Source organism: Rutilus rutilus (assembly GCF_951802725.1).
Source record: "Rutilus rutilus genome assembly, chromosome: 9".
In the NCBI taxonomy this organism is placed as follows: Eukaryota; Metazoa; Chordata; class Actinopteri; order Cypriniformes; family Leuciscidae; genus Rutilus; species Rutilus rutilus.
The window spans coordinates 30,815,933-30,842,327 of record NC_140223.1 but is presented as its reverse complement, the minus strand read 5'-3'; the positions used below and the strand labels follow the sequence as shown (position 1 = coordinate 30,842,327).

Genomic DNA, 26,395 nt, shown 5'->3' with positions numbered 1-26,395 from the left:
GCTGAAACAGGACACAAAATGGACCCCTGTGGGTCATGTGACAACTTTTTTGCACTTTATTTGATTAGTATTTGAGGAGTTCTCCACTGAGATAGGTGTGACCCATAAATGGGTGTCTCGTTTTATTAAAAATAAAATAAAATAAAATAAAATAAAAAGATCCATGAAGAGCCATGCAAAAGCAGAGCAAATTATTCGATTGTCAGTTAATATCAATATAATTTATAATAAACACTGTGACATGCCATAATAGGAATTGTGAATTCTGATATCATGGGGACTTTAACTATAAGAGACAAACAAACATGTTCTACGATAAAATGTTCCTGATTTATGAAATATTTAACATCAGTACAGTGACTAAAATATCTAAGTTAAACTAATTAAACTATGTGCTGAAAAAAAATATTTTTAATTATACAACACTATAATAGATGAATGTGGCTTAAGTTAAAAAAAAAAACAAAAAAAAAAAACAACAACAAGCAGTCACTCAGTGACTTGTCATGACATGCAATAAATATAATGACACTGAGCAGATATACATCAGAGCGTCATTGATTCAGATAGATAAACACATGTAGTTGAAAAGATAGTTGAGTACCAGCTGTTTAGCCTATGTGTTAAAGATCTGGTCTAGTAGTGCATAGGTAATGAGAACATTTCCATCAATTTCAGAGTGTCGGATTCTTTTTTTATGAAGTTTAAGGTCAACCTTGCAAGCCAAAGCATTTGTGATAAGTCTTTTGGGAAAAAGTATTACGTTTGGCCCGGGATCAACTGCTTGGAAGGCAAGTATCCGCAGATAGGGAGACAAATCAAAAACACTCTAGTAAACGGCGCACACACTGAGGAGGAAAAGGGAAGCAAGGATCACACAGGTCAGAGATAGGTAAATAATGTTCTGCATGAACACACACGTTCACTCCTTTCATATGGCAGGGTATGGCAGCTTTTTAGGGGATAATTCCTTTATTTTTGAAACCAACTGTTCAGAGTAATTTTTTGAGTTTTAAATTATTGTGTAACATGGACTTCACCAAAACTCACCATTTCACCTTAATACACTTCCTGCTGTTTTTTTAAGGCATCATAAATAGTTGACTTATTATTATTTTTTATTCCTTTATATCCGCAGCTGTCTATCTCCCAGGTTATGCCAGAAGCCATATAAGATTTTTGTCCAAATATTTAACATGTTGTTATGTGTATGATGCTGGTTTTAATATAGTGAGAGATAGGATATAAGCCTTCATAAACTATCGCACGCGCAACTGTGTTTGACAGGCACTTTTTGCTTCGTCTGACGGGAGATTTCACTGAGCGGTTATTATTATTATTTCTCTTTTTTATATTTTTGTATTTATATTATCTAGTATCCATTTTGTCTAGATTATTCAGTCTTTGATTACCCTGACCAGCCATGAAACACTCCAGCATTTTTCCAGCAGGCTGCAATAATTAATAATACTAATAGCCATAGGCTAATTATAATTATAATGATGATGATGATGATGATGAAAGAAGATGCGCTAAACAATTCAATTCAGTGAACTTTGTTTTTATAATAAATTATGACTATTTTAGCCCCTAGAAAACCAAAACTTTTTAAAATAAAAAAATATATATATTTTCAGGTCAACTAAAGCATTTTTAAATTTGCCATATGCCATTAGTGATTAAATTACAGAAGGCCTAAATATAAATGACATTGTAAAAAAAGGAATCAGTGAAAGAAAGAAAAGTCTTCTATAAACACATAGATAGCATTTTTTTTTTAAACAGTTTAAATGCATTTTAATATCAAAACATTTGATTTTAATGTAAAAGTAACATACACAGGCGGCAGGCCTATGTGTTTTATGAGAAGTAGCCTATGCTTTACATTTCCGTGTCATGTGACGTCAGACGCAGGACGCACGGGTGAAACTTTGAGTTTAAAGCTAACTTTTCGGGAAGAGGTACAAGATAAGGTAAAAGATAGAAGATGGATCATACTATCGGGACTTACTGTAATATCAGACTTTATTAACGGAAGATAAATCACCAGACTACAGAAAAGAAAGAGAACTGTGATAGAGAAATAGATTGTATTTCTCAACAAAAGGAAAACGAAAGTAATACAAAAGTACAGCTAATGTGGACTAAAGGCTCAAATGTTGTCGTATTAGTATTTTGTCAGTTGGAATACGATTTTGGCAGTTTATTGACAGTTTATTTTTACATTTAAAAACATTTGTTTTTTAACATTACAGTCCAACGGGTGTACCGGCGCCAAGGCCATGGACCGTTATCAGGTAACGTTAACGTTAATTAATCAGGAAGTGTGAAGTTTATGCTTATTAAAGAATATGCTGGGATTTAATGTCCCTGATTGGAAAAAGTATGGTAAGATTAGACAAGGCTAGGCCTAGCCTACTTTGTCCTCAAGGTGAGCAAACCTGTAGTCGAATATTTTTGATAGCAAAATTCCCTCTTCAAAGAAATGTAGTCCCAAATGCCCAGTTTAATGCGCTTTTTAAAATTATAGCTTCTATACAATGTGCTTTTGTACAAAAACATTATATATATACTTTTCCCCATATGTTCTGAGAAGATTCACAGACAGAAATGATATTTTTTTAATTTGTTGTCGTATAACAAAAATTGTAACTCCTAACCACTTAATCATCTTACTCCATTCTCCCTATTTGAATGTTTTTATAATATGACTTTATAATATACTATTATGTGTTTTACCTCAAAAGAGTACAGGCTACGATTGAGATAACTGCTAAATGAGGCTATGGACACACAGGATTCAGAAGAAGATGTGGGGATGATGGAGTGTGGACGGTAATATTGCTTCAATCAATGATTGTTTCAAATGTATTCGTTTCTTTATCTATCTGTCTCAGTCAGTGTGAATTGGTTACAAAAACTGATAAACAAATACTTGTTTCTGGGCCATCACAGTGCATGTTTTTATTTTATTTTTTATTCATTTGTCATTTAACATTTTCTGCTTCATTTAAAGATTAAAACCAGATAAAACAACATCGCCATCGCCTTTAATCACATCTCTAGAAAGTGACCAGTCACTGGATCGACCAATTCTGTTCAAAGATGGATCTCAGGCCCCGTCCACACTACTGCGTTTTCGTTTAGAAACGGAGAATTAAAATGAATACGATCTCTGTCCACACCAGCGTTTTAGCTGCGTATTAGAATTGATCTCCGTCCACATTAAAACGACTGAAAACGCGGATCACGTGACCATTCACCAACACTGGGCATGCGCGAGCCGGTGTAAACACAACTTCATTGATAAAATTATCCCACCATGCGCTGGTTCTTCCCGGGTTAACCCACATGGAAATAAACTATATAAACATATATGTTTTAATATAGGTTTTGATATAGGTTTTGAATATATGTGACATGTATAAAATTGGCCGTTTTCCTATATTATATGTACATATATGCACATATATGTACATATATGTTCACATATATATGTACCTATATATGTGTGCATATATGCACCTATATGTTCACCTATATGTGTGCATATATGCACCTATATGTGTGCATGTACCTATATGTGCACCTATATGTTCACCTATATATGCACCTATATGTTCACCTATATATGCACCTATATATGCGTGCATATATGCACCTATATGTTCACCTACTATGAAGTTATGTATAAAAATGCATTAAGTACATAAATTCAAATACAAAGTTTGTATATTTACAGTTTTAATTTTTGCATTTCAAATTTCACAACTTTAACCAATCTCTAATTAAGTACTTAATAATAGCAAATGTACAGTCAATTTCTGTTAAATTAACTAAACATACCTGAATACCTGCACATTTACAGTATTACTCATTAAACATAAACACTGCACATCAAGATACGTGAATGATAGGAAATACAATCTTAGTATATAATTTAGAACATGTAAAAATATCCACATTAAAAGGCAATTGCTGTATGCCTTTATACTCTAATATAACTTATTTTTACACATTTACAATTACATTTTATCTAAAGTGACTTAAAAATTAAGAGAACAATAGAAGCAACAAGTGCAGTGACAAGTCCCAGTTAGTGTAGCACAGTACACAAAGCATATTTTTTTTTTTTTTTTTAACAAAGATTTACTATTATTGGGTCAAGTGTTTATGAAAAGATGGATCTTTAGAGGTTTCTTGAAAATGTGTTGAGTTGGGCAGGTCATCCCACCAGCAGGGAACAGTCCAGGGAAAGGTCAGTGAAAATGATTTTGTGTCTCTTTGGGATGATGGCACCACAAGGCGCCATTCACTTGCAGAACACAAGCTTCTGGAGGACACATAGATCTGAAGCAGTGAGTTTAGGTCTTGCTGCAGCATCTGGATCAGTTGTAGAGGTTTGACTGATGCTGGAAGACCAGCCAAGAGAGCATTACAATAGTCCAGTCTGGATAGAACAAGAGCTTAGACAAGGAGTTGTGTGGCTCCGATTGGGAAGGGCCAGATCTTTCTGGCGTTGTATAAGGAAAATCAGCAGGATCGCATGGTTTGGCTGAAACCATAAGCAGTTCTGTCTTGGCAAGGTTGAGTTGAAGATGAAGGTCATTCATCCAGCAAGAATTGTCCATCAGGTAGGCTGAGATGCGAGCAGCAACCGTCAGATCCTCTGGCTGGAATGAAAAGTAGAGCTATATGTCATTAAGTGATAGGAAAACCCTTGTTTCTAAATGACAGAAGAACCTAGTTACAATACAAAAAAGAAAAAAGAAAAAAAGAGATGGGTGAAATCTAACACAATCGTGGTCTTACTGTAGCAAAACCAAACCTTGTGCAGCTCCAGTGGCCTCACAAGGATCAAATGAATATTCATATTGGAAAATATAAAATAAAACAAATTAACGTTACATTTTCTGCCACTTTTAATGGAATCATATGGAATCAGAAGACTCGGCCATTACAATATTTAAAATTACTTCTTCCCATACCTTGTTTGCCATGATCATTCTGCTTTCCACTTGACCTGAAATCACAAAAAAATAAATAAATAAATAAATAAATTACAACTCAGTATTACATTTACACGTCAGAATATGTTTCAAAATGTCCCGATTGATTTACTGACAGATACTATCGCGTATTAACAAAGATTTTATATACAATTAAACGGACTTTGATATGTATAACATGTCTACGAAAGCTTGTTTTAGGTCTTTTGAGGTGTGGGATATCTTTCTTAAAACAGATGGAAAATGTAAAGATGCATGCTACATTTTCAGTGTTTTGCCTCCAACTCTCGCCAGTTAACTGAATCATTTAGCTAACATGCTAACGTTAGCTTGAAAACTGTAACGTAAACTTAACACAAATGTAATCTAAAATCTCGTTCACATGTAGACTCTTACCTGCAGCCGGTGATCGGTTGGCATGATGTCCGCTGTGACGAACCAGGCTCACTGAAAAGGGCGTTATTCCCGAAGAATCCAAACCACTGATCTATATAGAATGACATTATATAGATCAGTGATCCAAACGGACTGACTGACAACAGGGCTCCTGCTCACGGCTGCTCTCAACGAATACGGTTGCTTTGAACCACTGTTAATCTCACAATCCACTTCACGAGAGTAAACTGAATTCAAATCTCCCGCTTGCCCTTGATACAGATCCAAACAAAGTCGACTGGTCAACAACTAACCGTTGTGGGCGGGACTAAACAGCGTAAACATAATGGTGGCGAATTTGAATCTGCGTCATTGCGTGCGCACACACACACACACACACACACACACACACACACACACACACACACACACACACACACACACACACAAAGCCCTGAATGTGCAGCAATGGAGATTTGGAAAATATTAATAAAATATACATGAAATTATGGGAGAATAAGACAATGAAATAATGATCAAAAAGAGCATCTATTTGCAAGACAAGATTAAAAGACTATAGCCTATGCAATAAAAAAAGAATTCAATACAGGCCTACTGTAGCCTATGTGTAACTCACTTTAACCCACACATGCTTAATAATCTGTAAGGACAAGACAACATATTGAATAGATGCAGATTTCTGCAGTTACACACCTTTTCTTTGTTTTCTAATTTCACATAAAAGAATCTGTAAAATATTACTTCGTAAAAATACAGACAAGTTCCTTTTAAAAAAATGTAAAATTGTTGTAAAACCAAAATACAAGCAATTACCTGTAAATTTAATAGTGGACCTTAAATTACAGCAATTATCTGTAAAATAACAGGCATTCACTGTATAATGACAAAATAATAAAATCCTGTAAAAAAGAAAAAAATACAGACCATTACCTGTAAAATTACACTTTTTTTTTACAGTGTAGGCAACATAAATAAAAGCCCAAAATGTAGAAATGTACATTATTTATTTACTTAACAACAATCAAATAGTACAAGAACAAAAATAAGACAAAAAAAATGAACAGAAAAAAATGTATCTTTTTGATCTTCTCGAATTGATAGTGCCTATCAGAGCTAGGCATCATGTATGACAGTTGCCAAAGTGAGATATGAGCTACAAAATGACCATCCTGCCATAAGCTATATAGGAGGCATATCTTGTATGTACATATAGGGCTTATATGTGGATATAAAGAAGCAATACAGGAGACCTATATGGCCTGTATATGCACATATATGCACCTCAGTTTTGCCTATACAGTATGTGGCATATATACGCATATATATTATCATATATGTGCATATATGCACCTCAGTTTTGCCTATATGTGGCATATATACGCATATATGCAGCATATATATTATCATATATGTGCATATATGCTGTATATAGGTTTCATGTATGTGCATATATCCACATATAGGTTCTTTCCATGTGGGAACCCAAAACCGATGCTCCATGTACACGGTCGATACCGGGAATTGTCAAACGTAAACTATTTTATCGGGAATTGTCAGTTTCACACGGGAATTGTCACATTGTCACTATTTTACCGGGAATTGTCACAGATCGCTCGAATAATAGCTTGCCTCCGGCGCATGTAGGCAGTTAGCATTGTAAAATGCAGAATTTACTTGCACAACAGCTGCTAGAAAAGATATAGCCTATGCCATGACTGATGACACCCAATCATAGATCCGAGCGTGAGCCTCTACTACGTCATAGTTTCTAAAGTCCTCCGTTTTGACCCGTCCACACTAAAACGCCCTCCGGAGATTCAAAACGAAAAACGGGTCGGCAGCGTTTCTAAACTTCTCCGGTTTGGGTCTCCGTTTTTGCCGTTTTAGTGTGGACGGGAGGTGCAAACGTAGCAAAAGGTCTCCGTTTTTAAACGAAAACGCAGTAGTGTGGACGGGGCCTCAGAGTTGGGGAATGAAAGGTATACTAATTTAGAAACAGAGTTCCAAAGTCCTGTCAATCTGTTGAGGACCAAAATGGAAAACAAACAAAAACGTCATATCCTCGCAAATAAGGGAAAGATGAATTGCTCTCTCTTTATACCTTTGGAAAATAGGTGTAAATGCACATAAGTAAGTATTAGTATTAAAATAATTTATAAAGCCTTCCCCCCACCAAAGGTCGAGACAAGGTCAGTTAGCATCTCCAGCACCTTCATGTACATCTCTACAAAGTGAGCAGTCACTGGATCGACCGATAATGTTCAGAGATGGAGTAGAGAGTAAAAGGAGAAATAAAAGGTGTAGTATTTGCAAACATTTTCCCAGTATAATTCCTTGTCTTGGTTTTGTAATTTATAGTTTTTCAGTTAATTGTTATTTATATAATTTATTATAATTATGCAATATCACACTTGCCTTTGTGCTGTTTGTACTAAATAAACTTTAAAAACCCACTTGGCTTCCACTCTGCAACACTCACATACTTTGATCTGGAACCCTGAACACACAGAAAAGCTGTGAAAACAGTCAAGTGTCTGATTGCTGTTACTCTATATTAAATGTTACTCTATGAGTGGTGCTTTAATGTTCGGAAGCAAACGTTATTAAACGGTTAGTTCACCCTAAAATGAAAATTAAGTAATCATTTACTCACCCTGGTTTTGTTTCTATTGCAGTATGCCCTTTTTTCTTTTTTGAACCACAGAAGGAGGTTTTTTTTTATTAATGTCCCGCTCATGCCCGTCCATACAATGGCTGTGAATAGCAACCAGCATCACACTTAAAAAAAAAAGATGCAAAACTATCACATAATGGTCCCATGCAACACTAGTCATATATTCCAAATGTTCTGGGGGTATACGATAGGGTTTACTGAAAAACAAATAGAATATTAATAAATTATATAGTAAAATCCTGACCTTGGCCATTGGTCTTCTGTGCATGACTACATGTTTGTGAGACTCTATTAGCGCTGGAGTTCACCCCGACTCGCTCAGAGAAAGCACATATGTTGTGAGAAATCAAGAAAAATAAAAATGTGACATGAAATACAATCTGTGAATTTTTCTCCGAGGGGAATATAGGCTGATATAGTGAATATATATATCTGTTGCGTTCGTTGCAACAAAAAGTTTTCATGTTCACATCTGTCAACTGCAATTCTGACTGTTCTGGTCTGGAGATATTCAGCTTGGTGAAGAAAGTACACAGATACTTTTTGGGGGATTTCTAGGAGTTGTATTTCATGTTGCGTTTTTATTCATTCATTTGTGTTGTTTTTTGGGGGGTGAGTCGGAGTGATATGTGGCACTAATAGAGTTTAATGAACACATAGTCGTGCACAGAGGAACAATGGCCAAGGTCAGGATTTTCATTAAATTATACATTACATTTCAGTTAGTTTTTTACTAAACCCTATCGTATACCCTCAGCACTTAGAATATATGACACATGTTGCATGGGACCGGTCTGTGATTCTTTTGCGTCTTTTAAAAAGCTTAAAACTGGTCGCTATTCACTGCCATTATTTGGACGAGCATGAGTGGGACTTTTTTTTATTTTTTTTTATTTATCCTTTTGTGGTCTGAAAAAGAAAGAAGGGCATTAGACAAACACCAAGGTGAGGAAATGATTACTTAAATTTAATTGTGGGTGAACTATCCCTTTAAAGCTAGCAATACAAATTTCATTTTCATGTTGCAAATTGTTGTTTTTCTGGGTAGTTTGTAGGTTAATTGTTTTGGAATGTAAAAACATACTCACTTTTTCCTCCTTGTGCCCAAGTTTGAGACCAGATAAAGGAACGTCTCCAGCACCCTCCTGCACATCTCTACAAAGTGACCAGTCACTGGATCGACCAATAATGTTCAAAGATGGATCTCAAAGCAATGAAAGGTATGAGGAATAAGAGTTTCGGGTACCTATTATACATATATACTGTTTTACTCAACAGATTGTCCTGGTGCGCTAATTTGCTGGACAAACGTTTCAAAAGTGCTCGTATTTCATGTCATGTGTAGAAAATTGCTTGTCTTTCTTTTTCTGACCATAAAAGGAGAAAAAAAAAAAAAAAAGTCCTGCTCACCATGTTCCATATAATTTCAGTTAAAAGTCATCACATTCAGGCTTTAAAAAGGATGCAAAAGTATCACAGAATGATCCCATACAATTAAAATCAAAATTAATATTATTTTAGAATATCTTGACCTTAGAAGTTGGTCTGCTGTGCACAACTGTGCTTTCATGACACTGCGTAAATGCAGCGGTTCACTCTGATGTGCCCAGGAAACAAGTGTGCACCATTTTAAGAAATCAAGACGACATCATCTTTTGTTCTCACTGAATTTCAGTATTTTAAGAATAGAGAGGACAACAAAAAGATCCTCTGTGCTTGATTTTTTTCGCAATGGATTAATTAATACGCATCAGACTCAGTGTGCAAGGTTTCTGTGCGTGACAAATTTTTAGGATGACGAATATGAAAAGTGCATACGAAAATTTCGGACTGTGTGCAAGGACCTGAACAGTAGCTCCTACAGTACTGTAACAGGAATAACCTGTAGGAAAAAGAAGTTAATTCAAGTGTTCTATTAACTTTTTTTAAACTAAAAATAAGAAAGTATACTTTCAGTCTACTTTGTATTTACTTCTCAGAAATATACTTTGTGTACTTCGCCGAAATGTACTTAAAATTACACTTAAGTATACTTGACTTAGACTGACAGAAAGTTCTAAGTATATTTAACCTATACTTGTATTCAATCTTTTGATCGAAATTTTATTTAGTATTCTAAGTGTACTTTGCTTGTAGTTGTGTTTACTGTTTTGATTGAGTAGCCTAATAAATACTTTTTTCACATAGGCCTAGTTTTACATACTGTCTTATAAACTTACATTGTTTGAAAATATTGATTTATAAAGAAAACAGATAAGTTCTGAAAATCTGAATTATTGTGTAGACTAGTCCACTGGGAGTGTACATAGGAATTTACTTCAAATCTACTTTACTCTCTCTGCCATTGAATTTTTCTGGCTATCCATGTTATATGTTTATACAGTTATACGTTAGGGGAAGCTATATCGCATCTTCTGAAAAAGCACAGAATCTCTTGATCAAAACACAGGAGAAGAAGAAGCAGAAACGAGTGATTGAAGATTGTTTAAGCAAATGTAAAACAATGCAATCATCAAACATTAAACAGCATATATAAGTTCAAAACTGCCTAATGTTACCGAATGAAATGTCGACCCAGGAAGGGTTACTGACTGTGAAGGTTTGATGGACTTGATCTACTCCATCTATGTTTTGATCATCGTTTTGAATCCGATCCAGATGTAGTCTTTGACAAAAATGTTTAAATATTGTTTTTTTAATGAAACTTACCCAGATTCAAGTGTTGCTAAAAAGGATGCATGAAGCTAGAATGAAATGTTTTTAAAATGGAAAGAGTTTACCCTTTAAAACCGGATGTGTCGTCGACGACACAGCCAACCAAGCTGTATTCATGTCACTGTAACTCTTCAACCGTTTGCACTATTAAAATAATTCAATAGTTCCTGAAAGTAGACATCATGCGCTTTTCGCCAATATACAGCTTATTACGGTAATGCTTTCCATCTGCAAATGACAGCAGCGCGGGATGGAAGGATTTGAACAGAGAGATACGACGCGCGGCAGGTTAGAGTGTTTTGGATTGCATAAATTAATAAAAGAAACAAACAAATACATGGTGAAAGAAGTGTTAGACAGCAGAAGAGGGGATTGGGATGATTTTTAATGAAATTTGGGAGGTGGATGGCCGTTACTCTTTCACGTATCTAAGCATGTAGTGCGTGCATGTGTATGTGTGCAGTACAGTTATATTTCAAGTATAAAAAAACAAATACCTAAATAGGAACATAGAGAAAAGAGATCCTCTGCAAGGGGGCGAGTTTACTCTTCTCCCAGTTGATCTGAAGCCCTAAGTGGCTGAGGTGACTAAGCACCATGTCCCTGTGTTCGCACAACTGCTCTCTCGACTGGGCCAAGATGAGGCAGTCGTCGAGGTAGTTGAGGATGTGAACAGCACGCTCTCTCATGTGACCTTCCTGAAGACACAGGGCGACAGGGCCAGCCCGAAGGGCTGTACCTTGTACTGATATTCCTGTCCCTCGAACGCAAAGCGTAGGAACGGTCTGTGTTGAGGGAGAATCGAGACATGAAAGTACGTGTCCTTCAGGTCGATCGCTGTAAACAAATCTTGGGGACGGATGCACCTGAAGATGTGTTTTTGCGTTAGCATCTTGAACGGCAGCCTGAGAAGGGACCGATCAAGATTCGCAGGTCCAAGATTGGCCGTAACCCACCGCCTTTCTTGGGTACAATGAAGTACGGGCTCTAGAAGCCGGTCTTCATGTCTGCTGGAGGGACCGGCTCTATCGTGTGACGTGTCCTTCACCAGTAGGACTGCGATTTCCGCCCGAAGCACAGGAGCACTGTCCGCCAGTACATGAGGTGAACTGGATGCCCCTGAAGGCCGGGGGACACCGGGTGAACTGAATCGCACAGCCAAGTCTGATGGTACGGATAAGCCAGCTGGACAGGCTGGGAAGCGCTAGCCAGGCTCCCATGCATCGAGCCAGGGGGACCAACGGGACCACAGAGGGTACCTGCAGTGGTGCAGCGATGGTGGAGGGCAGGGACCCGACTCGGACGGCAAGCGGCCCGAAGTGGGGTCTGAGTGTGAGGTGCAACACTTACCTGACTCCACCTATCGGCAGGAGATGCGTGAGACGGAATACTCACGGCCCCGATCCACATCAGGCTGGCGATACAAGAGGGGGCTGAGGGTGGCAAGGCATTGCGTCACGCACCGCCAACCTCGCTCTCTTGAGACCCAGAGATAGAGAAGCTGCTCTTACTGAGAATTTGGGTACTGCTGTCTCGCCAGTGGCGGAACAGAAATTATTCAACAAAAGATTCTCCACCCGGCCCTCCTCCGGGGAAGAGCAGCTGTGTCCAACTCTGTGGCGCCGTCTTCCTGTGAAGGCTCAACGTCACAGTAGAGCTGGCTGTGGCAGAGTTTTTTTCGCAGGGTACTGACACCCTTGGCGACAAACAGACTGCCCGTAGGCAGCCCACGAGTGACTCAGGGAGCACATTAGGGCAAGCTTTTGGTTACCTCAGCCTGTTTCTGAACTGAGCACAGCTGGGCACAGTCTCCAACAGTGTCGCCGAAAAGGCCACCTCGTGAGACGTGAGCATCGAGAAAGCGAACTTTGGCGACGTCTCGCACCTCGGCAAGGTTTAGCCAAGGGGCGCTTTTGGACCACCAGGGTGGACATCGTCTGGCCTAGGGCTAGCGCTGTGACTATAAACACGGTCTGTCACCTTGCGCAGCTCAACCCCGACTCAAAACTACTCTTGTACATTATGAGTGTTTTGGCCTTCAACTTTTTTTTTTTTTTTTTTTTTTTTCAGGGTGGCCATCACATGCAGGGAAGAGGCGGTCTGCAGTAGCACTTCCGCCCCACCATTAACGGTAGTGAGAGAGGAAAAACTTTACCTGCAGATTTGGCATTTTTTGGCTCTCTCTCTCCGATGCAGCGATTGACATCTAATCCTCCCCTGGAGCCCCGAATGAAATGCTAGGTACGTCATGAGAAAGACCAGCAATCCCATCTGGAAGCTGCCAGGCATGCGAGACAGTGAGACGTCTTTTGCATGACGTGGTGTTCTAAAAATGCGGCGCTCAAGTTAAAATAAGTTACTCTGCTTTTCCCCTACACACTGAATCCCGTGAATGTATGATGTGCCTCGCTGTTACTTTCAGCTAAGAAAAGAAAAATAGGCCTATACATCCATCCATCCATCTTCTTCCGCTTATCCGGGGCTGGGTTGCGGTGGAGAGTCGAAGTAGAGACGCCCAGACTTCCCTCTGGCGTTCCCAGGCCAACCAGGAGACATAATCCCTTCAGCGTGATCTAGGTTTTCCTCAGGGTCTCCTCCCAATGGGACGCGCCCGGAACACCTCCCCGGGAAGGCGTCCAGGAGGCATCCGGAAAAGATGCCCAAGCCACCTCAGCTGGCCCCTCTCGATGTGGAGGAGCAGCGGCTCTACTCTGAGCTCCTCCCGAGTGACCGAGCTCCTCACCCTATCTCTAAGGGAGCACCCAGCCACCCTGTGGAGAAAGCTCCTTTCAGCCACCTGTATCCGGGATCTTGTCCTTTCGGTCATGACCCACAGCTCATGACCAAAGGTGAGAATAGGAACTGCAGAAGCTGCACCGATCCGTCTGTCAATCTCCCGTTCCATCCTTCCCTCACTCGTGAACAAGACCCCCAGATACCTGAACTCCTCAACTTGAGGCAGGAACTCTCCACCAACCTGAAGCGGACAAGCCACCCTTTTCCGACTGAAAAATAGGCCTAGCCTATTGTTATTTTCTGCTGTTATTTTTTTATTATCATTTTTGATTGGCTGGGTATTCTATAGCCCTTCATCAAACTTCTCAACACACAACCCACATTTTTTTAATCAATGCACAAATCATAGAAAACAGATTAACGCTATCTGTACCTAAATTCTATATGGGTGGGCAAGGCAGACGTTTGGGTTGGCTCAGCCTACCCCTGCCCATGCCTAGATCCCGCTTACAAGTTTACTTCAAATACATTGATATTAATATACTTAAAGTATATTTAATAAAATTTACTTAAAGTATACTTATTTTTCAAAAGGGAAGGCATGCAAATAACTGAAGGAAATGTCTATTTGCTAATATTTAGTTTGACTCATATTCTTTTGGTTTATCTGCCCAATATTTTTAAAAGTTAAAAATGCAATGAAAATACAGGTATCGGTACTCAGTATCGGCAAGTACTAAAAATAAAAGTTCAGTATCGGACTCGTTATGGAAAAAGTGGGATCGGTGCATCCCTAAATAATACTTTACATTTCAGTTTGTTTTTCACTAAACCCTATCGTACACCCTCATTACTTAGAATATATGACACATGTTGCATGGGACCATTCTGTGATACTTTTGGATTTAAAAAAAAAAAGCTTGATACTGGTTGCTGTGCATATGGACATTTTTTTACGTTTCCCATTTTGTGGTCTGAAAAAAAAAAGGGCACAATACATTAGACCAACACCAGGGTGAGTAAATAATGACTTAAATTTCATTGTGGGTGAATTATCCCTTTAAAGGTGCTGTATGTAACTTTTCTACTAAAATGAATCCTTTTTTTATTGCCTGTGTGTGAAGGGGTTGTAATCTCACATTAAAATGATCCACTTTGCGGGTTTTGCTATTACCTCGGAAAGCAAGTATTCTTATTTTTATGTGAAGGTGCCGGGTCGGATTTACTGCGAAATCCAGTGATGTGACCTGCACGCGCGCTCCCGAGCCTCTGACTTTGCACTCAACAGTGACGACACTGCAACTTATGACATGGACTTATGACTTATGCAACTTATGACATGTCTGATAACACTAAGAAACGACCTGCTCCCAGCACAACACAGACTCCAACACAAACTCCACATATTGATAAAAAAACAAACAAAAAGTTTTTTCTGCTGAAGCTCGTAAGGCCAGACGTGAATCGGATGAACTTCGGGTGAAAAAAACACGGCTCAACATCGGCAGGGCGTTTGAATCATGGAGAAACCTTATCTACAAACCTAGAATGTACATTTCCTGAAGAAAATGTGAAATGGTGCTTGCAGTGGCAAAATTCGGCACGGTTGATAGGGTTCCATACTTATCATGGTACGAGCATGGAGCATTAGTTCAACGTCAAGCTGATAAAAGTAGCCTCTTATTGTAACGTTGCAGTGGGAGTTTACCTTATTTTCCAGCATGTTGTGTGATGCTTTCTCCGGTGTGTTGTGTCTCAGTCTGAAGGTACCCACACAGTGCTCGCTCATAAATTCGAGCATGCGCAAGAGCACGCGCTTGTAAAATTATTGGTTGCAATCTGAAACATCACCGCTAGAGGCCGCTGAAAACTACATACAGCACCTTTAAAGTTAGCAATACAAATTTCATTTTATGTTGCAAATTGTGGGTTATTTGTTTTTCAGGGTAGTTCGTAGGTTAATTGTTTTGGAATGTCAGTTTTTGTTTCAGTAAGAATGTAAGAAAATGTTTTTACTCCTTGTGCACAAGGTTGAGACCAGATAAAGGAACGTCTCCAGCACCCTCCTGCACATCTCTACAAAGTGACCAGTCATTGGATCGACCAATAATGTTCAAAGATGGATCTCAAAGCAATGAAAGGTATGAGGAATTCGGGTCTGAATTATACATATACAAAGTTCTGGCATGAAACTCTAGATGGTGCAGCCTAATAGGTCTTTTTACTCACCTGTTCATAATCACATCGTTATCTTTAGGGCACTGCTGATTGGTTCATGCCGTATCAGTAGCCACTGAGCTCGCTGCTCAACCTTCAAATACTTGGGTAGCATTTGCCTTAGCAGTGCAGCACGCTCAGAAACCCTCCATCTTCCCCAGCTCCACCTGTATAGATCTGCTACGGGCAATTCATGTACACTATATTGTACAGCAGCATCATGTCTTACTTGCTCACAGCAGCGTGTCGTGTATGTATTGAAGTCCCATACTTTCTCTGCAGCAGCAGCAGCAGCAGCGTAACAGATCTATTCCACCAAGACCAAACATACAACATTGTCATAACCATTACCATGCCAGTCACTCCGAGAGTTGTCATGACAGAAATTTACTCAACAGATTGTCCTGGTGCGCTAATTTGATGGCCAAACGTTTCAAAAGTGCTCGTATTTCATATAACAGTCACGTGTAAAAAAATTGCTTGTATTAGAGATAAAAATCTTCAGAAACAATTTTTTTTTGTGTAAATATAATTTATTCAGAAGCAATATTCTCACCAGTGTTATGACAGCTTGGTACACCTTACTTAAAGGTATAGTTCACCCAAAAATGATTGTGGAATTTACGTAATTTACATAAAAAATGAGTCGTAATTTACTCACCTTGGTGTTGTTCTAATGCCATATTCTGACTTTCTTTCTTTTTCTGACCACAAAAGTAGAAACTTAAAAATGACTCACGATTTTCCATATAATTTCAGTTAAAATTGACCACATTCAGGGTTTAAAAAGGGTGTAAAAGTATCACAGAATGATCCCATACAATTAAAATCAAAATGAATTGTAACTTATATTTTAGTGAAATATTTTAGTTTGCTTTCATGACCACGCATAAATGCAGCAGTTCACTCTGATGTGCCCAGGAAAACAAGTGCACCATTTTAAGAAATCAAGATTAAACAAAACTCTACATAAAACTCAAGACAACATCATCTTTGTTCTCACTGAATTTCAGTATTTTAAAATACATTGTTTTGGCCATTGGCCACTCGGCTGTCTAGGTATCATACTCGTATTGAAACTCATATTGATCTAAAATAAGAGTACCATAAATAAATTAAATGAAGAAAATTTCAGTCAGGAGTAGGTTGTGGTTCTCATGTCTTTTTCCCCCTACAAAGGTTGAGACAGAGTCCAGCAGCATCTCCAGCACCTTCATGCTCATCTCTACAAAGTGAGCAGTCACTGGATCGACCGATAATGTTCAAAGATGGAGTGGAGAGTTTGCTTAGGAGTAAAAGGTTTGAGCATTTAAAATTTCTGGTGGGTTGCACAAGTTACATGTGTAGTTATAAATGTACTCATAGAAAGAAAATCAATTATAAAAACATGGAACACATTATTGGAATTAGGGGAAGGTTGTGATTGTTATATGCAGTTTGCATGCCTCTTGTACAGTATTTTAACATCAGTTCATTCTTTCTCCCCAAGAATGAGACTAGATAAAACAACATCTCCAGCCCCTTCATGTACATCACTACAAAGTAATCAGTCACTGGATCGACCAATACTGTTCAAAGATGGAGCAGAGAGTTTGCTTAGGAATGAAAGGTGTGAGCATTTCAAATTTGGTTGTAAAAATTCTGGGGGATACACAATTTACACATTTTGGTATAAATGTACTCAAAAAAATAAAACATAGAACACATTACTTATAGAACAAAGAAATGTCATCATTATATGCTGTTTGCATGTCCCTTATCTTGTACAATATTTAAGCATCAGTTCTTTATTTCCCCCCAAAGGCTAAGGCCAGAAGAAGCAACATCTCCAGCACCTTCTTCTATATCTCTGAAAAGTGAGCAGTCACTGGATCGACCGATAATGTTTAAAGATGGAACACCAAGCTTCCGGAGTGAAGAAAGGTATTTCGGTTTAGACAGTAACAAACCAAACATTATTTGTAGAGCACCTCCCATCCAATAATCTCAAAGAGCTTTGTGCTTTGTTACTTGGCATAAGAAACAAAATATCTGCTTTCAAAGCAAAAATTCAAACTTTAAATGACGTTTTGAATATGGATGCACCGATACCACTTTTTCCAGAACGAGTCTGATACCGATACTTTCATTTTTGTACCAATACCTGTATTTTCACTGCATTTGTCATTTTTAAATGTATTGGTAAAGAAACCAAAAGAATATCAATCATATTAGTTGGCTTAATTTGTTCATCAAATATATATATTTCCTTCAGTTATTTTCATGCTTAATTAAGCCTGCTAAAATGCATTGTATGAGCTTCTGTTACTTTCACTGTTAATTCTATTGCTCTATCATATCATATTTTATCTTTCATTTAATAGCACAGCACATATTTAGAGCAGCTCCAGTAGGGCTCAGTGCTAAAGATTGGGTCAGTGGTTCAAATGTTTAGACACCAGTGAAATATCAATTCTTTATTCCAATTTTGATACAACAAAAACATCCAGCCTAATTAATGTGAATTCAAAACAAAGTAAGCAGTCAGTAATAAAATAAGAGCAAATAATCAAATTACAAATAGCACAAATAAATACAATAGAACAAAGGAAGACTACAAATGAAATAAACAGTGTTTTTAGAGTTTTTCAGGTAGATCTAACAGTAGTGTTCATGTACAGAAATTTGAATAAAGTAATCAAATGTGAAATAACACTGCATATTCATTACTGTATAAATTAAATATAGATGGATATGTTTGTAAAGTTACAAAAGGTAGCCTATTTAGTTAGGAGCAGTGAATAATTTATTTGTCCTTTGTTTGATTAACACTAAACCAGCAGCAGGTTTAATAGACTGCTGCCCCTTTAAAGGCAGGATAGGCAGGATTTTTCTAAAAAACTTTTTCCCAAATTTGTTTAAACTGTCTTTATATACCAATACATAATTAAAATGTAAGTACTCTGAAAAGGAGAGTATAAAAATCGAGTGTCTCAAGTCCTCTCAGGACTGCAATAAACACAGCTACTTATTCCATTCACTCCCACCAGCGCCGAGCGGAGAGGAGCGCAGTGCATGTAGTGACATCATGTCAGAATCACATGTAATAAAATACCTAACTTTATCATTATGAATATGAACAACTAACATGGCTGTTAGTACTCACTATCAAGCTAGCATATCGATACTGGTAAAGTTTAAAATATATTGAGTTTGATTTGGTAACATAAGGCAAAGCTAAAAACAGGTTGCATTGATACACGTTTTCCCATTACCATCAGTTACACTGTGATGAAGGTGAATTTCGTGTAAGATTCACAACATATACAGTGTTTTGCATGTAAGAGCTTCCACAATGAAAGCACTGTTGGCTCTGATGAGGACTAACGTTACACTCCGGTGACAAGTAGCCTACCTTTCTACCTTACTAGTTCCTTGTTTTGCCTTGTTTGCCTTCGCTGACTGTATATGCAGGTACTGGGAATTTTGACTGCTCTTTCTCTGCCATTATTGTGATTCTTCCTAGCTTCCGTGCCTCTCTCCGTGCCTCTTCCTCTCCTCGGCAAAAAACGGGTGCGCGCATGTGGGCAGCTCCTGTAGCCGCGGGGGTGGTAGCCATGGTTGCGAGGGAGAGTGACAGTCGCCCAGCCAATCATTTCATTCGTTCCGAATGGAAATAAGTAGCTGTGTTTATTGCGCGCTGAGAGGACTACAGACACTCGATTTTTATACTCTCTTTTTCAGAGTACTTACATTTTAATTATGTATTGGTATATAAAGAAAGTTTAAACAAATGTGGAATTTTTTTTTTGTTGAAAAAACCTGCCGACCCTGCCTTTAAGACCGAACGCATGGATGCCATTTGAATATACTGTCTACGTTCACTTGAGATATAACCGACTTTGTTTACTAGGATACTCGCCAAGATGGACGTTTTTACATAATTTTGTGTGAATTAGTCCATACAAGCGCAAGATAATGAAAGAGAATTCAAGTAGGGACGAGGGAGCCTAGAGAAGCTGTATGGCCGATGGTTTCATGTGGAGCCGAGGGAGGGAGGAGCCAGGGTAGAGCCGATGTGTTGACAGGCCGAGGTGGAGCAATGGACACAGAGGCTGGAGGCGAAGACGGGATCCTCTGTGCTGGATGGAGCTGGTGGCCTGAAGACATGTGGCAGAGCTTTACAGCAGATGGGAGCTGGCGAGGGACTGAAGAACATCAGCGGAGGCGGGGCTGAGGAACTGGCTGATTGAGGAGGTGGGAGAGGGAGGCTGGGTGGGAATTCTGGAGACACAGGGGGTGCTGGAGAAACAGGAAACACTGGAGCAACAGGGGGCGCTGGAGATTCAGGGGTACTAGGTATAACCTCCCCACAAAAGTCAATAAGATCTACCTAAAAAAAAAAAGCCCTAAGTTCCTCAAAATATATGCTAGAGTTCAACATGCACACTTCCACAGTGGTAGGGTTGTGGGTAGGGCTATCCTTCCAGCCCTCAAGCTCCACAGTCACTCCCTCAACGCACGGTGTTGCCGGCTCACGCACCTTGTCAGACTCTGTCGGTGGTCCGAGATACGTGGTGATGACGCTCTCCGTCATTATCCTTGGTACGGTCCTGTCACTCACGGGAAGTCGGTCTCAATTGTCTGCGGTGGGCTCAAGCAACATCTCTGTCACGTCGTTCGCTGGTGGTGGTTGTCTGGTCTCTGGCGGCGGTGGTGGAGTGGGACTAATGCTGTCATCCTCAGCAGGGTGAGTTGTTATTTACCAGTACCCACTCCACGAAAGCGGCGAAATCCTTCTTTGGACCGCCGGCTGGGGCTCGCTCAGGCTGGCATGGTAAAATGCACAGAGCGAGCGGTCTGGGTAGTGCGTTCCACAGTCATTATAGGTCCGTTCTTCTGTTACGTAACGTGGTAGTGGAAATAGCACGGAGACGAAGAAGGATGATTATAATGGTCTTTAATGACAAAACTCAGGAACTAGGAGAAAACCATACTTAACATTAACGAAAACCGATGAAGACTGAGGGAGAACGCTGGTTACTGGTATAACCTTGGTTCTATGAATAGTGGAAGACCGCCAGAGACGGTCGAACATAGTGGAAGGAGTCGCGTCTCGCGAGCCATATCGAGAATCTCGCATTGATTTGTCACCTGTGACCCTGACCGATGACGTGTTGGAAGCTATATCCGCTCCGTTCATGTCACGGTCATTCTCTGCAGTAATTCTCTCAATCCGAGTGACCAGAGACTCTGGCGGTCTTTCACTATTCATAGAACCAAGGTTACACCAGTAACCAGTGTTCTATTTCACTGTTACAGACCGCCAGAGATGGTCGAACATAGTGGAAGACGAATACAACCAAGTCACGAGGGCCACTCACCTAGATACTGTCCGCTAACACAGCAGAACTGACCAAAGGAATAGGGGCCACATTGATCCTGTAGAATCTTGTGAACATGCAAGGGGACTTCCATGTAGCCACTGCACATATTTCAGAAAGGGGCACCCCACGTAGTGCTGCCCAAGAAGTAGCCACTGACCGGGTTGAATGGCATTTAATAGATGCTGGAACTGTCTGACCAGCCGAATCATATGCCTGTACAATGGTATCCACCACCCAATGAGACAACCTTTGACAAGGGTGAGCCTCTTTGACAGGCATCAAAACGGACAAACAGCTGATCAGTGGTACGCCATGAAGCAGTCTTCAACACATACTGTTGCAGTGCTCTCACTGGACACACAGCTGTCTGGGAAGCCTCTTGATTAAACGCCGCAAGCTGAATGGGTTGGTTCACAAAGCGATCAGACAAAACTTTAGGTTGGAAAGCTGGATTCGGCCAGAGAGTTACCTGATTATACTCAGGCCCCCATCTGAGACACTGTGGACTCACCGAGAGGGCATGAAGCTCACCTACTCTTCTGGTTGATGTTATAGCCAAGAGAAAAGCAGTCTTCATCGAAAGACTCCTAATATCAGCTTGTTCAGGTGGTTCATAAGGCGGTAAACGCAGGCTGTTAAGCACCACCTGAAGATCCCACTGGGTATGCATTATCCGTGCCGGTGGATTAAGACGTACTGCTCCCTTAAGGAAAGCCACCACCAATTTTTCCGCACCAATCGATTACCCCCAACCCCCCCCCCCCCCCCAAGGGGTTCCGATGTGCTGACAAGGCCGCCACGAATACCCTTAGAGTTGCTGGGGAGCACCCAGTGTCCAATAAATGTTGTAAGAATTCCAACACTGAACTGATGGAACAAGTGACTGGGTTAACAGACCGATCTGTACATCATGAAACAAAGATCTTCCATTTACTGGCATAAGTGCGACGTGTTGATGGGGCTCTTGCATTCATGACAGTGATCCTCACATCTGCGGAACACTGTGAGAGCTCCTGCTCAACCCCAGGGGCCATACACATAGACTCAATTTGCCCGGTGAGGGGTGCCAAAGTTCCCCGTTCATTTGTGACAGTAGATCCTTCCGAACTGGCAAAGGTTGCGGTGGGCCGGTCGTAAGGGCCAACAGCAGACTGAACCATGGTCTTGCTGGCCAGCAGGGTGCCACTAGAATAAGCCTGTATCATCTCACCTGCACACGCCTCAGCACAGGCCAGAGAAGTGTAATTGGAGGGAAAGCATAGAGGAGGAGGTCTGGCCAGTCGTGGGCCAGGGCATCCTGGCCTAGTGATCCCTGCTCCTCCTGCTCCGCGAACCACAGCGGACAATGTGTTGTCTTTCTGCTGGCAAAGAGGTCGACTGCTGCAGTCCCATAAAGTCCCCAAACTGACTGAACTACCGCCTTGTGCAGACACCAGTCCCCTGGCTTCGGACCCGATCGAGAAAGTGAGTCTGCCACACTGTTGTAGTGACCGGGAATGTGTGCCGCTCTGATCGACAGGAAGTGCTGGTTTGCCCACAACAGCAGCACTCGTGAAAGTCGAAGGCAAGGTAGAGACCTCGTGCCCCCTTGGTGATTGATTAAAAACACCACTGTGGTGTTGTCGGTGCGGACCAGGATGTGCTTCCCCGATAACTCCTGTCTGAAGTGTCTTAGGGTGAAAAGCACTGCCCACAGCTCTAGGATGTTGATGTGAAATGTCGTCTGCTGCAAGGTCCAATTCCCCTGCACGCCCTGGTGTTGCCACAGCCCTCCCCATCCGGAGAGAGAGGCATCTGTTGTCACCACTTCCCTGCGTGATGGGGGTGGTCCCATTGGTACACCCCCTTGTAGAAATTGTTCCCGTCTCCAAAGCCTCAGGGAGACAGAGCAACTGGTTGTCACCAAAACAAGGGTATGTCGGTTGTGAACTGCTGACAATCGTCTGGCTATCAACCAACGCTGAAAAGGACGAAGGTGTAAAAGCCCTAAGTGAATGGCCGATGAGGCTGCGGTGAGAAGGCCCGCTAGCCGTAAGAAGTGGAGATAAGGTAGCTTGCGCCGAACCTGGAACCTCGCTATGGCTCCTCGTATAGCCTGCCTATAGAGAGGGAGAGAGGGAGAGGCCAAATGGTAGGACTCGATATTGGTATGTCCTGCCCTGGAATGTGAACCAAAGAAACCTTCTGTGATGAGGTGCAATGGGGATGTGGAAATATGCATCCTTCAGATCCACAGAGGTAAACCACATGCCGGGTTCGACTGCTTGGAGGACATCCCTGACACGCAGCATGCGGAAAGGAAGGTGTTTGAGACTCCTATTCAATTGTCTGAGGTCCAAGATTGGCCTGAAACTTCCATCCTTCTTGCGAACTAGGAAGTACTTTGAATGAAATCCCTCCGGATGGACTCGTGGGTTTACTAGCTCTACCACACCCTTTTCCAGTAGCTTCCGGACCTCGAGAGATAGAGCAAGCGCTTGACAAGGGTCCCGAACCACTGTGGGCCGAGTGTGTGTGCATAATTGGGGTCTGTGACGGAACTGAAGACAGTAGCCCGTGTCGAGTGTGTCGAGGAGCCACTTGTTGTTTGTAATCCCTCTCCAAAGTTGTAGTTGAGAGGATGAAAAGTGTCCCATCACAGACCCTGGACCATCACCGGCGATGGGGAGCGGTTTCCTTATCCCTGGGGGGGCGACGATAAGTCGCCACAGGGCGAGCAGGCGGTCGACGAGCACGGGATGCTTCCCTTCTCGAGTCATACCCAGGTCGAGTAGCCTGCTGTACAAGCCTGTAAGACTGTCCCTGCCTGTGTTGGAGTGGATTTGCATGACGAACAGGCATTCGATGTGAGGATGGTCCATAATTCACACTGCGCTCAAAGTGCTGGGACCGAGACTAGATGCCGAGAGATACTAGATACTGAGCGGCTGGACCAAAAATCTGCCCAGGCACCAGTGGTAGGTGACGAAGATTGCTACAGCAAGCCTCTGGAAGTTTAGACTGTGCTAGCCAAACCTGCCGCCTAGCCTGTGTAGTAAGCCCAAGAGCCTTTCCGCTAGAGAAAGCAATTGAACCCAAGGCCTGTAAAGAAGCCTCAAGTAACTCTGATGCGGTATTATCTGGTGGGTCAGTACTCAAAGCAGAATGAAGTGCTAACAGAAGATGAGCCATGGAATTTCCCACACGACTCAAACCTGAGACAGTATTTTTAGATCTTAACCAACGATCATCTGTGCGTCTACACTCTGGGTTAGGACAGCGAAGATTGTGTCGGAGAGCCTCATCTGGTGACACTATCAGTGAAGAAACACATGGCTCAACTGGAGGCATGTTACCAAGGCCCTTTTCATCGGCTTCAGCCATTGCCGCAAGTGTACGAGCCACGCGATCAGGTCTGGATAAAGGAGCTGATCGAAACGCAGCAGAAACAACATCTGTGAAGTCAGGACAATTTGGCATTAGGAAACCCTCTTGCTGGGAAACTGAGCGACGCAAGAGGTTTGACTGGCCTGGTAGGGGAGGAGGTGGATCCAAATTCCGCTTAGCGAGCGCCATCTTGAGTGTGTCCTGCAGAGAAAAAACCACTGAAGAAGGCGCATCCTGAAGGCCAGAACCGTCGTCGCTATGGGAACGTTGGAACTCGGAATGTGAGGGTATTGTCTCCTCCATGGGCGTATAATAATCCTGTTCAGTGTCAGAGGCCGCAATAGATAAAGTGTCTGGTTCTCCCCTGGAAAACCTGGATGCCAGCTCACTCCTGGGCAAGGGAGGAGCTAAAACACCCACCCTTGTCCCCTCACTCACATTCTAACGAGTAGGGGGTACAGATAATAAGGCTTTAATACCCTGAACTGCGTTCGCAAGCTCAGCTACTTGCTGGGTCAACGTACTTGACTCCGAGGAGGTTCGCATCTTCTTTGAAGTCCTTCCAGTCCCACTGGCCACACGCTTGCTACCCACATGTGACGCTGATGGAGCAGAAATCTTAAACTCAGGATCTATTTCAGCCAGTCGATGTTGTCTCATCTCCAAAGACATCAAACCACATTCAGGACATGGGTCTACTAAAGCCTCTCGGAGGTGATCAATGCCTAGGCAAGTAGGACATTGAATATGAGCATCCATAAGATCCATTGGACCTGAGCAGAGGGAGCACGAAGCTGCCATAACTTCCAGACCAGTAGTTGAAAAAACCCTGGTCAACCATTGGGGTTATAATAAAAGGCGTTACAGTTGCCACGATAAGCCTTGTCAATGTATCACTCTGGTTAACCAATGAGCATACACATAAAGTAGTTGTTTCAGACAATAAACAATACTACACGCAGTCTGACAGAACCCTGGTTAACCACTGAGTTCACGTGAGTACTCACCTCAACACTGCTAGTAGTGATCGGTTCCAAACAAACCCTGGACAACCAGTGGGTATATGGTCCGATGCACATCGATAATCCAGTATTTCTCCCGAGACACAGCTGTAGCGGGGAGCAGTTGCTCATCAAAAGCGCTGTGCACGCTCGAGCGAGATCTCTTCGCGAGAATGACAAAAAGAACGACCTTGACATGAACGGAGCGGATATAGCTTCCGACACGTCATCGGTCAGAGTCACAGGTGACAAATCAATGCGAGATTCTTGATATGGCTCGCGAGACGCGACTCCTTCCTGTAACGAATGTGCAAGAATCATGATTCTGTTCTCCCTGCACACAAAACTCCCGAAGCCTAGTCATTTTAAATTTTGGGAGAACTTTTAACGTTTAACCTGTAAATATAACTCATAGCCTTGGCGACGCCAGGTCTGCGCCTGTGGCAACTTTTACGACACTAATTGCATCTCAGAAACATTCCAGAACCTGAAACCAACATTCTTCTTCCCCTGTGGGGAGCTTCAAAGAGACCCACAGAGAGAAAACGAAACTTTCTGTTAACACATACACACACAAACGTCCTTTGTATGTAACTCAGACTTGTATCTGACCTTCCTGTATGCATGCATGATTGGTTAGTTTTGTTTTTGATCATATAGTTATGATCTTCTAGTGTTTGGCTCTGAAATGTATTTTTGAAGAATGTTTCTCCCAGTGGAATCGCATCCCGTAACCCGATCTCACGGCAGGTCATAAAGTTTGACCACCAAGCTTTAGCAGCTTATCCAGTTCCTCTGCAAGAGACATTCCGACACACACATTAACGCACACACATACACGAACTTTGAATATTAAACTTAGAATATAAGCATGTCGTATGTCTCTCAAATACTCCTGTGTGTCTCACAGTTTAT

At 41.3% G+C, this 26,395-nt stretch overlaps 2 protein-coding genes across 2 annotated transcripts in view; both read left to right on the top strand.

The window, feature by feature from the left end:
- LOC311297098 (uncharacterized protein) overlaps positions 1–26,395 on the top strand; it is a 312,417-nt gene that overhangs the window by 173,459 nt on the left and 112,563 nt on the right. The window lies entirely within an intron of this gene.
- Positions 1,892–26,395, top strand: part of LOC311297102 (uncharacterized protein) — a 39,322-nt gene continuing 14,818 nt past the window's right edge. The window contains exons 1-9 of the mRNA XM_084419216.1: positions 1,892–1,973; positions 2,256–2,297; positions 2,748–2,835; positions 7,584–7,703; positions 9,189–9,299; positions 15,561–15,671; positions 16,927–17,046; positions 17,237–17,356; positions 17,551–17,670. Coding sequence (XP_084275342.1) covers positions 2,786–2,835; positions 7,584–7,703; positions 9,189–9,299; positions 15,561–15,671; positions 16,927–17,046; positions 17,237–17,356; positions 17,551–17,670 — 752 coding nt within the window. The 5' untranslated portion in view covers positions 1,892–1,973; positions 2,256–2,297; positions 2,748–2,785. The remainder of the gene's footprint in view (positions 1,974–2,255; positions 2,298–2,747; positions 2,836–7,583; positions 7,704–9,188; positions 9,300–15,560; positions 15,672–16,926; positions 17,047–17,236; positions 17,357–17,550; positions 17,671–26,395) is intronic.